The sequence below is a fragment of the Elaeis guineensis genome, chromosome 1, assembly GCF_000442705.2.
Source record: "Elaeis guineensis isolate ETL-2024a chromosome 1, EG11, whole genome shotgun sequence".
NCBI classification, from domain to species: Eukaryota; Viridiplantae; Streptophyta; class Magnoliopsida; order Arecales; family Arecaceae; genus Elaeis; species Elaeis guineensis.
This window is the reverse complement of record NC_025993.2, coordinates 143,961,610-143,973,981: the sequence shown is the minus strand read 5'-3', so window position 1 is coordinate 143,973,981 and position 12,372 is coordinate 143,961,610. Positions and strand designations below refer to the sequence as shown.

At 40.4% G+C, this 12,372-nt stretch overlaps 1 protein-coding gene across 3 annotated transcripts; it reads left to right on the top strand.

Moving 5' to 3' along the window:
• Positions 1 to 1,072: 1,072 nt before the first annotated feature.
• On the top strand, positions 1,073 to 8,888 carry LOC105038998 (uncharacterized). Of its 3 annotated transcripts, XM_073242689.1 has the most exons (5): positions 1,176 to 1,229; positions 1,359 to 1,445; positions 2,554 to 2,908; positions 3,693 to 4,905; positions 5,771 to 8,888. In XM_073242689.1, exons 3-5 carry the CDS (start codon positions 2,769 to 2,771, stop codon positions 8,552 to 8,554), a joined length of 4,137 nt encoding a protein of 1,378 aa, XP_073098790.1. In that variant the 5' UTR covers positions 1,176 to 1,229; positions 1,359 to 1,445; positions 2,554 to 2,768; the 3' UTR covers positions 8,555 to 8,888. The 3 variants fall into 3 exon arrangements, with proteins under 3 accessions (XP_010913259.1, XP_073098790.1, XP_010913257.1); XM_010914957.4 differs by lacking the exon at positions 1,359 to 1,445 and having other exon boundaries at positions 1,073 to 1,229; XM_010914955.4 differs by lacking the exon at positions 1,176 to 1,229 and having other exon boundaries at positions 1,288 to 1,445.
• Positions 8,889 to 12,372: the final 3,484 nt, after the last annotated feature.

Sequence of the window (12,372 nt, the reverse complement as noted above, 5' to 3'; positions counted from 1 at the left end):
GCGGGGTGATGCAATACGTATTTTCTATTCCCGGACGTGACAAATTTGTGGACATTAAAACGCCGTTGATGTTGAAGATATGTTAAAAAAAAAAAAAAAAAAAAAAAAAAAAAAAAGTACATATCACTTGCTGTGCCATATATACTCATACTGTACATTTTGTTAATTATAGAACAAAGTAGCTTTTCCATGTGGCTAAAACAGTATCAAGGCTTCAATTCCCAGAATACCATCACCAACGGATATATATTCCCTGAACTTGAGCAGTAGTCTTTATGATACTGGTGACACATCAATGCCCCCACCCTGTCTCCATGGTTTTAGAGGGAGACGTGCGCAAAAGAAGTACATATATTATAAATGGAGGACTGAACTTATTAAATTTTAATATCATATATTAAGCCTGGTATTATTGACATACTGTGTAAAGTTGATTCCCCATCACTCTCTTGCCAGTGCTGCACAGGGAACACAAGGGCCCCACTTACTATTCTCCATGGATTGAAGCTAAAAGGTGGGCCCATAAAGAGTTATGGAGAGATCACCAAGAGGTAATAAAATAAATTAGAATCGACCTTAAAAAGGAATTTCACTTGTAGGTGCTCCTCATAGACTTTTATCTTTTAACCTTCTGACAGGGGATGCATAAACTTGAATGTTTTTTTTTTTTTTTTTTTTTTGTAGGAAGCATAAACTTGAATGTTGAAGGTGTGATCTGCTTAGAAGGTAAGGTGTAAATGCTTTGACACAAATAAGAGTCCTATTCTATTAACTGGGCTCATATACTTTGGAAAATTCAGTGATCCAAAAATACCAGAGGTCATGTTTTAATGAATCAAAGATTAACTTTTATATCTTACCAAAAAAATAAAAAAGATTAACTTTTATACTTTGAAATAACGACAGCAACAAGGGGGAAGTGTTGAATACAGCAGGGGCAGTTTGGTCAACTGAGAAGAGGAAGGGAAGAAGCAAGGGTATTCTCGTAGTTTAGTGGAAATGTATGGTCAGCTAGTTATACCCTCTCTCTCTAATTAATCCATAATATCAGAAAAGAAAAGGAGAAGTGAGAGAAAATAGAAAAGCTATGAGAGTAGGTATGGGATAGGACAGCTCCCTGAAAACCCATTCATTTCCTTTCCTTCGCTCCTCTCTCTCTCTCTCTCTCTATGTGGTTACTGTTAATGGTACACGCCGGTTTTCGGTGGAGAACCAGATGCGTTTGATGTGTGAGTGGGTGGTGGTTTTTTTTTTTTTTTTTTCTCTCTTTCAATTCCTCCCATCTATTACTGTGAACAAAAGACTCTCCTTTCCCCTCCCTCTCTCTCTCTCACCAGTTCATATTTTCCTCCTAGTAGAACATGAAGCAAGGCTGAGCTCTGAAGCCTCTCTTTCCTTCCAAGGCTTGCTTGTTCTATTTGCTTCCGGTTGGAATATATGAGGGGGTAAGCCTTGGAAGTGGTGGTTTGGATGTGATTTTATGGGCCTTTTCTCTATTTTGTTCATGGATTTCCCTATTATATCTTTTTTTTTTTCCTTATTTTGCTTGGGTTTTCCTTCTTGGTTCTGTGTATCTCTGAGGAAGGGAACAACAGGTCGTGGATTTTTCTTGGGATTTCTTGTATGTACTGCATCAACGATCTGCCCCCGTTCTTTCTCTCCGTCCTCTTGTCATCCCTAAGTCTTTATTGCTTGGATCATGGATTTGTATGGAGTTCTTGGAATCTTTGAGAAACTCTAGGATGGGTGCTCTTGAGATTTGCTTATCGTTTGGCCATAGAGTTACTTCTGTTCGGCTTCCTCTTGGCAACTGTATCACTATGCATAACGTCGTCCCCTTCTTCCCCCATCCCTTTGTTTCCTGTTGCAAACCCATCAAACCAAGCCCTTTCGGTAGGATTAAGCTTTTGTATGATTTCATTCCCTCTTTCTCTATTCTTCTTCCTTCCAATTTCTGTTTCAACTTCTTTGAAACCTCCTCTTCTCACAGGTCTCTTCAATTCCAAGAAAGTGGTCATGGGTTTCTTATACCCTTGGCTCTTGCTTCTCCTTAGTGGGTCTTGGTCTCCTGGTCTCTTACCTTCTTGTCCGCCAGAGTATTTCCCCTCTTCTCATATTTCTTCCTAGTCGCATGAAATATAATTCCATGTGGTGGGTTCAAAGCCTTGTGTTTCTTTCCTCCTCCGGCCTCTTCTTCCTCCCCTTTGTTCTCTTCTTCCTGAAGAGGGATGGACTTGTCCTAGTTTTGTGCTGAGTTTCTTCAGGGGTTCGGTTGTCCCTTTGTGTTGCTTGACCTCCTTGGCCACATAAAATGATAGCTCTGGAAGTTTCTACCCTCCTGACACCATTGTTCTCCTCTTTGTATGGGAGGCCAGGATGCCTTGGTCTCCAAGAAGTCTCATCTAATTTTCATGGGTTTGAAGGCCCCCATGTCTTTAGTCTACATAAAATAATGTTCTAGAAGCCTCTCACCCCATGTATCATAGGTTTCTATTTTCACTACTTGCCACCTGTTTTTCCTAAGAATGATTTTCCCTTTCTTTCGTCTTGCAGGCATCAAATCAGGTGAAGGGAGGAAAAGAGGGGTCTGCTTTCCTGTTTGGGGTTAATTGGGTGCTTGCTTTGTTCCTCTGAGGTGTTTTCTGGGAGCTTAAATCCTTGGTTATGCTGGAAGCCAAGCATAAGGGCAGGCCCAGCTGCAGCAAAGCTCTTGGGCTACTCCTTCTGTTGGATTACCACCAAGGCAAAATAGAGAAGGCCCTCTTCAGATGTTATCCATTGAAAACCCCTCATGTTCCTCCAAGCTTCCAGCGCTGAAAACTGATGAGAGGGCTTCTGAAAGGCTTGCCCTCCAAGAGGCAGATCCAGGAGGCCTTTGTGAGAGACCAACTCCCAATTTCTCTATAAGGTAACAGTCCCATTGTACACTGTCCTCTGATCTCACTGACTGCTTTCAATAGGAGAAAATATTGCATATATGTGTTAATTTCTAGAGGACCTTAAGGTACCCTTCTTTTTTCTTTTCTTTCATTTTGTTTCTCTCCCTTGCAAATCTTTTGATTTGGGGCTTAATCTTCATTGGATCTGGACTTTTTTCCCCATACAGTTAGTTCATGGTTTTGTGGTAACAACAGGCAGTAAAGGTTCATCTTGTAGTTTGTGCTAATATTATCTTATTTCATACTAGGTTTCAAGATCCATCAACAATGAATTGTTGATATCTTGTGCCATTTCTTGTTTCTGCGTTTGATATTGGATTTGTTTTATGGAACACAAAATGGGTTGTTTAAATACTTCTGTGGGTTGGTTTGTGGTTTTAGATTCTTCATTCATATGATAATACGATTTTGGTTTTTTAATTAATCGCATCATCTCTTTACCTAGACAAGAAGAATAATCATGTTATCTAATAAAAGGATTAGTCTCTTTGTTAATGTTGTGACGGGTCTAGGGGTCTACCCTGTGTAGAATGTATGTTTAGTTCCTTGGTTTAATGAGTAGCTAATTTTAGAAAATAACATGTGATATAAGCTGAGTTGGTTGGTGGGGAAAATTTGTTGGAAAAGATGGTTTCTCTTTGCCTGGTTTGCTTGTAGGATGTGGGATTTTAATATTTTTTGGCTTCGAAACTTGCAAAGCGGTAGATAATATTTTGCAAGTTGGTTCTTATAGATCCGTTGCTTATGTTTCAGAGATTATGTTTTCACATCCCGGAGCAAAGGCATCGGAACAAATTGGCCATTTCCTCAGCAGCTTTTGCAACTTTGCTTGAAGCATGGTATCAGTGATTTGTTACCGCCTTTCGAGCCGCCTGATTTGGTGAGAGCCCAGTGTTTAAGCAAGAAAGTAGAACCCAATCCACCAGTTGCTTGCTCAGAATCTGACTTGCCTGATACTAAGGATGCTGGCCCGTCGGATGTGGGTACTGAAAGTATCAAAAGCCATTCTTGTTCTCTGTTAGATGACTTGGTTGTAGAGCATTCGGATCAAACTCATTACACGTCACCAGACAAAGGGAAATCTATAGTTGATCAAGGAGTTGCTTTGGATGAACATATCCATAGAGATGCTGAAATCTCCTTGGCAGTGACAAGTCATAATCAAACTGAAAGAATTTCGTGTCAGATCGGCGATCTTCCATGCTCAGCATCTGTAAATAAAAGTTTCTCAGAAGCATCATCAGAACTTGAAGTTGCCGGACCTGCACCACTGCCCCAGAAGCTTGAAAGCTCTCGGGAACCTTTAGAAAAGAAGTGCAGATTGATAGTAAAATTGGGTGCCATTTCTGAGGCCAACCGATCAGAAGATATAGTATCTAACACCAGCACGGTTTCTGACCCCATGGCTTCAAAGATTTGCCCTGTTTGTAAAACTTTTGCATCCACTTCGAACACCACTTTGAATGCTCACATGGATCAGTGCCTTTCGGTGGAGTCTAATGCTAGGCGGGTCCTGACCAACTTTTCAACACCCAAAGTTAAACCGAGGAAGAAAAGGTTGATGGTGGACATATACAAAACTGCTCCCCGTTGCACTCTTGAAGACCTTGATAGGAGGAATGGTACAAACTGGGCTTCAGAGTTGGCTTTGGTAACATTAACCAATGAGGACTCTACTGAGACTAAAAGGCCAAAGTTGTTGCCAATGGATGCTAGAGATGATGGAGATGGAGCAGTCTATGTCGATTCGAATGGAATAAAACTTCGAATTTTGTCCAAGTTAGATGATACACCAGCAGTGATGTCGAGAGAGGAAACCAAGCTGAGGAAGCACACGAAAGACATCAAGGCAAGCAAGACTATTTTGATCGGCAAGAAAAAGCGCTTCACATCAAAATGTTCAAAGGACATGAAAGTGAAGGGACATAACAAGAAGTTAAGTTCCTTCAAGCTTTTGGAAGCCCGGGTATGTGTTGCTTTATCTTTTCCTTATTTGACAAGTGCTACGGTTTCATTTGAGTCATCCTATATGATACGAGAGTTCTCCATTACTTAATCTAGGCAAACTAAGAAAGTATTTTGATATCCAAAGCCCATTGAGCTTCAAAATTTTGTAAGTTGGAGTTAAATCTAGTCAGGTTAATTGTATGCCAAACAAAGACATCGTTGGCTTCTCCATCTCTTTAGAGAGCTAAATAGCTCTATCAAGTTTGTTTAAATTCTAGGTTACTGAAAGTCTGAAACAAGCTCCACCTTTCCAGGTTTTTTTCCTTTTTTTTATTTTTGAAACTAAGACCGATGGAAAGTTTCCTTTTTGCCTTTTTTGTTCTTTTTTTATAACAAAAATTTTACGTATTGTTTATGGGCATAAATAGATTTTTGGATTTGCAAGTAATTAGTTACTGGCAGCATCAATATACTTGGTGAAGTTTCTGGATCATAATTTTGTTAGCTTCCTCCCCCTCAAATTCTCCCTGGATATTGATTACAGCCTTCCAGCTTTGTAGCATTTGCCACCTAATTTTGCACAATTTTTGCTGTTATTTCAATATGCTGCATGGTGTCTGATACTAGCCATAATCTAGAGAAAGCTTATACAAGTAAACTCTCAAGTTTTATTTATGTAAGCTCTTCAATTTTTTTCTCGTATATGTATGCATCTTGCATGACCAATTCAGTCACACACTTGTTTATATTGCTTCTACTTGTGTTTTTGATACCATGCCCCCTCAAACTCTCATTTCTCCCTGGATATGGTGTCAGTCACACACTTGTTTATATTGCTTCTACTTGTGTTTTTGATACCATGCGCTCCATGATATGGTAAGCAGATTAAACCAGCATCTGCTGGAGATTGCTGTGCTGACGCTTATCAGGACAAGGAAGGGTCAAATATATCTAATGCTTGTGACCAAGTGAATACCAGCGGTTCTGCAACTTTGAGACAGTGGGTGTGCTCCAAACGCTCAGACCTCCCGAAAAAACTCAGCAACAAAGACAGCCATAAAACCTTGGAGAACCCAGTAGCTATCACCAAGGATACATGGGCTGAGAACGGCCAACCAGACTCATGCAACACTTCTTCTGTGAGAAATATCTTGAAGTTCTCAAGGCCATCTGAAGACATGACTGCTTCTCCAAAAACCAGAAAAGTTAATTTTTTGTCAAACATGGTCCTGCCCGTGGAAGATGGGAAGAAAAAGTCTCCTGAATCACCTGTCTCTAATTGCTGGTGGTCATCAGAAAATACTTCTTCAACCCGTGGTCTTTTGATCAAATTATCAAGACCATCAACAACTTTAGTCTCATCCCCAAGAAGCAAAAGAGAGGAGATTCACATGGGCAACTTGCAGAAGTCTAATAGTTCTTCTGGTATGGCAACTAAACAATCTGAGAATTGTCGGACCTTGGTGAAGGATCAGGCCTGCTCAACTTCGGAGAAGAATGTCTTAGTTAGATCACCATCCCTGTCTTTGGAGTCAAGCAAAGGTAACTTGAATGAGAAAACCTCAAAAAAATTCCGTAAAAACAGATCAATACTGAGGACCGGCAAACGAGAAGTTCGCTCACTTGTCAAAGGGTTGCATGACTCTATCAAAGATCTTGGTCCTGATAATGCTAGAGCCAGTGAAACACCCAAGACTCATCAATCTGGTTCTTTGGAGAGTGAGCATGTTTCAAGGTCCCCAATAGGTAAGGTTATGGAGCAAGTATCTCCAAGCGCAATTGGCATCTCAGAACCTATGTGTGAAAGAGAAGCCCCAAGTGCAATGGAAGATCTACCTTTGGAAGCTGAATGTCATGACCCTAGAAATGAAACTAGGGACATGCAAGTTAAGGTCTCATCATGGGATCATGTAACTGATCCTTATATGGAAAAAGCTACTGGTGATCCTGTTATTAGTGAAACTGCAATCTCTGAAAAGCTCACACGAATTCCCAATGCCAGATTGGACCCACAGCTATCTGTGGAAGAACGTGTGCTGCCTCTTTCTTCAGGTGAAGCCCGTGTACCACGAGTCATGCAAAAATTGCTTCGTGAGCAAGAAATTCATTGTGGTATTGTTTTCCATGATGAAGATGTCAGCCAAGGAAATCAAATAGCTGATGAAGCGGGACTTCAGGGGCTGAAAGACTCTTGTGCATCTCAGCATACAGAATGTCAGGCAGATACAGCTTCTATTCAAGAATCTAGTGCTTGTTTGACTAGTCATGGGGATGTGGGGCTTGAAGTCCATCAAGAGAACTCGTCAGCAACTTCTATTGGAGTAACATCTAATCATTTGGCTAATGATGGGGAACCAGCTGAGTCTCCTGATTCAACTGCCTCGACTGTTTCTCTCCCATCTCCAAAAGATTCCAATAACAGAGACTCTGAGGCAGAATTACTGCTGAGAGATACAGATACTCCTGCTCAAGATAAATTTGGCTCTACAGTGCCATCTACAGAAAACTGTGGAGGAACTGAAGGAAGGATTTCTGAGAGAATTGATCGGGAATCTAAGGTGATTCTGCCAGGAAACAATGTTGAACTGTCTCCAAAGGATCAGTCCTTCTGCTGCTCATGTAGGGAGAGCCTTTCCAAGGAGTCTCAATTCTTGAGAAATAGCGTCGCTGCTGGGACAGCTACACCTTCCAAGGGGAATACGATTTCCAGTTTGCACGTTGGGCCTAGAATGTCTTCTTTTCATTTGTATCAGAGTCCGAGAGCTAATGCTGTGGCCAACTCCTGCTTGGAATCACCTACTCAGTCCAATTCCACTAAGGTGTCCTCGGATTCTGCTATAAATTTCCCAGCTTGCAGTGATTTGGGTTCCCCTAGTCCTTCATCTCAAAGTCAGACACTGTCCAATGCCATTCCCAAACTTAGATTGATGGGCAAGGACTTGATGGTGGTGAACAAAGAAGAGCCTGTGCAGCCTCAAACTGCTGCTTCAGACTACTTAACAAATGCCAGGTGTCTCTCGCCTCTTGGATTTGCTTCAACCAACCTTGTGGTGAATCATGAGAGCTTTCAGTACCATCATCAGCTTCCTGGTGGTTCTTCTGTCCTTGGCCGGCCTCCATCAATGGGTAGTCACCAAATGGCCCACTATCCCCCTGGCTTGCAAGTCGGTGGCTTTGCAGGAGCTCCAATGCAAAATGGTTTGATTGATCACCGCAGTCAGCAGAAAAAATCATACAAAAATCCCATATCCCCAGCAGCATGCAGTCTTGGTAGAACAGTTTCCTCTAACCAACAGCACCAAAAGCCACCTGCTCGAGCTTCCTACTATATGAAAGAGATCATTGTAATTGATCCTGAACCTGAGGCAGATCCGAGAGGCAGCCTAGTGAGCCCAGCAGGTGCATTGCCCCCGGCAATTTCAGGTCCAGATCCTATGCTACAGAGACAATTCACTTATTTCCCATCACCCAACCAATTTATCTTGAGGGATGTCTCAGGCGGTCCCAGGCCCTCTTTTCCCGATTTATACCCAAGTGTTAATGCTGATGTCATGAAGCGAGCATACTTGTCAGAAGGTCCGGGTCCTCTTCTATCAAGCCCATTCGTATTCCAGTCTCCTGCAGCAGGTCAGTTGAGCCCATTGTATCACTCTCAGATTCATCGTTGATCCCAGCTGTAACATTTTGTGGAAGAATTCTCCAACAGAACTTGGTCATCGTTACCAGAAACAAGCAGAATCATGGATCTTCTGGCATAGAATTATGGATCTTTTGTCTTTGTGGAGGCAACAGTTCTACAGAGAGAATGAATCTGGCAACAAATCAGACAGAGTTTTGTAATAGGTTGTGTACTTATTTTGATATTTAGAAGGCTGTGCTGGATCCAAACTTTTCTGCAAAGCCGCAGTCTTAAGCTATTCTGGTAGTATGTCTATGTAAAAACAGAATAATTCAATATGACTGCCTCCTTCGACAAAGAAAATTAGCCTCCTTAAAACAGCATATTGTCGGTGGTCTTACATTAGCATGCATCCTTTGGTTTAATTATTTTGGTGCTTTTATTTTACCTGGATGGCTATGATGGTATAGAATCTTGTTATTATTGATAATGATTAGTAAGAATCGATCAAACTGCTATTTCCTTGGATTGCGGCTGTCTTGCATCTTTGTGCAATATTAGCAATTTACGAGCTCACTAAGATTTTCAGGTTTTTAACAGTAGTAGGCAATGCTTTGTCCAACTTATGGATTTATAACTTGGGATTTTTATGAAAGCTAGTTTTATGCCAACCTGTACTGTAACAAGTAATTAAGGGTTTTTCTATGCAGGCTAGTTTTATGCCATGAATTTGGGGTTGGTTTGATTTCATGTAGATTTGTCGGGCAAGGTGCAATTCTTAAGATGGAATTCTACGGGAAGTTCTTTATTTTACCTACTTTTGTTTCACTGTCACAAGTATTGTTTAGTGCATATCTAATTAGCTAGATGCTGCAGACAGTAACCATGGGTTCCAAGGCTCGTTAACTTTCCATTTATCCACTAAACATGCGATCTTAAGCTGATTATCTCTCTCTCTCTCTCTCTCTCTCTCTCTCTCTCTCTCTCTGTGTATATATATATATATATAAGAATATTAAGTTCTTTAGGAAGATGTAATTATGAATATTAAGTTCTATCACAAAAGTAGGTGTATGGTGGTAACGTTATCCTATACATTGTTAATGGTTCTTATTCATGGATAAGACCCTTCGATATATTATGAAAAAGCTTTGATTCCTAAGGCTTTGATTCATGGCAGAAGTCTCCTAGGCTTCTATTTTTATTTCCTTCATATTGAACTCTTCAGTTCGTTTATTTGGAGTCCTCAAAAATGTCAATTACTCCTCAATTGATCTTCTACGGGTGGAACCATGACCTCCTTATCAACATACTGATATCCAAAGAGCTCCTCTAACTAGTCCATTACTGGTCATCAATACTCCTGTAACTCCCATGTAATACAGAACCAAGTACTTTGCGAGCAGCAGTTTTAACTGAGATAGCTCCAGAATCTGATTTAAACTACTTATCTAGTTCTCCATCATGATTACGAAGGCTATGTTTGGATGCTCGTCAGAGGGTGCATAACATAACGTTATCCAGCTAGCTAGCCAAAGTCAGCATAATGTGACATGAATAAACGGCCAAAAAGACGGATAGCTAGTTTAAAGTTATTCCATGACAAGTGTGAAATGACTTTAACCGTCCTTCTAGCTTTTATTTGTCTACTATTTTATCCTTAGATGGCAATTTTTTGCCATTTAATTCTTTATTATCATCTTTTCTTGCAAGATGATATTAATGATGGATAGTGAATATCAACCAAATAATGAATAATTCTATTCAATAGTTAGCTGGTTAAGGAGTGGACATTCATAACTATTTAGAATCTAAATACAACTTAAGGAGAAGGGAGGGACCCATCAAGGTACTAAGCGTACAAGAGAATCCAAAGATGATACCAACAAAATCTTGAAAGGATTGAGAACACCAGCTGACCCATGAATGGCCCTTGCTTTTTCCTTAGCTTCCCAGGCCCTGTCACATGAAATGTAGCCGTTACACACGTACCACCTTCGTGCATACTTCTTGGAGAGAGAGAGAGGAACGAGAGGAGATTTTTTGCATGAACAGTAGCAGAGGGTACGCGAAGAGCCTCGAGGGGAAGGAGAGAGAATAGAATAGAGAAGTGACACATGGGAAATAGCACGAGAGCCGTTAGACAAGGGGAAACGATCTCGTTCCTCGGCGCCAGCAACCTTTCCATATTCCCCGTTTCCCACCCTTTTATTCTCTCTCTCTCTGCTATTTATCTATCTTTTTATTGAGGGAGGGGATTTATCTTGAGTGGGATGGGCCATTCCTTGGTGGAACGTGTGCTGCATGGAGAAAGCGAGACAAGCCCATTAACTCCGCGGTGGGAGTGAGAGGGGGGTGATGGACGTGGTCCAATCCCCTCTTCCCTAGGGTGGAATACTTGCAATCCCCCGTACACGCCACACCTCGGGATTCCCGCATCCACCCCCTGTGCATCCCGGGGTCCTCTATTTTCCCCCCCCTCTCTCTCTCTCTCTCTCTCTCTCTTCATTTGTTCCTTCGCTGTCATCCACTTGAATAATTTCGGCCGACTTTGGTTTTGATGGCAAAGGTGGAAAGCTTTGGCATTTGGCACGTGCAAGTGCACGTGATCCCTTTGATGCTCTGTATGACAATTTGGATTGGATTTACTACGATGTCACTGTCTTCCGTAGTTCTGACAAGAAATAGCCGAAGGTAGTAATAATTATTCCAAAATAATGTTGAGGTTAGATACTATATTGTGATAGAGCTATTCAGATGATGTTTTATGTAACAAAAGAAATAAAGAAACAGAACAAGTGGCACTTTTTAATATAAAACCCCACACATGTGAAGTCTCCAATGTAAAACAGGAGAAAAGATGGTGATAGTGATGTAGACTTTAGGCTTCCTTCTCCTAGAATTACAATATCAATGCAAGCAACAACTTTTGTGAGTCAGACAACCTATAGGATGTGGGTTGCATGTGATAAGGTAGTAGCTTAGTATCTTCATTTTTTTAGAGGGAAAAAAAAAAAAAACTTGCTTCTTTCTAAGTTGTATCTGTGCATTGATCTTGGGTTCAAAGAATTTATTTTAAGAGAAGAAAATGAGAATAAACCACCCTGCATTCAGACAGATTTTTTTGCATCAATGATAAAATCAACATGCATGATGTTTTTGTGGGGTAGGCCTATTTAGACCATGTTACCAGTATCATATTCTTCTTCTTTGAATGTCATCTAATATTGTTCATTTGCAACACACATCTCATAAATTTCAGGCAGTTATAGTTGAACATTGAAACTATTTTGTGGACAACTAGGTGCAATCTGTAGTGGGTAACAGTATGATGTTGTTTAGTCTTTTGCATCCGAGCCTCTCTCCTGATGCTAATACTTTGTACTCTTCATGTAATCACGGTTTTGGTTTTCTTTCTGTGAACATAAATGAAATAAAATTAAGCAACAAGTCCTCACCATGGGAACCTTTTTTACCTACTTAAGCAGCACTACTAAGTGAACCACTTTATTGTTTTTTATCTTTATGATGACAATTAAGTGACTTCATCCTTTGCATGCAAAAAAAAAAAGGGATATATGTTACTTTTGTTGGCTACTATGATTAGAAATTGATTAATATTAAGACAACAACTACTAATAACACTAGGAACGGAGAGCACTTCGCATCAGCAAAATCAGTGCTCACAAATTACAACAATAATATCCTCTATTAAACATACTAAATTTTTCATATCTGTTAAAAATATACTAAATCGACATCATACTTTATTGAACAAATAGTGAAAAGATTAAATGAAAGAGTACTTGTGCATCATCTCTGCTTTTATATATAATAAATAGAGGGAGCAATGTGTAAGTATATGCG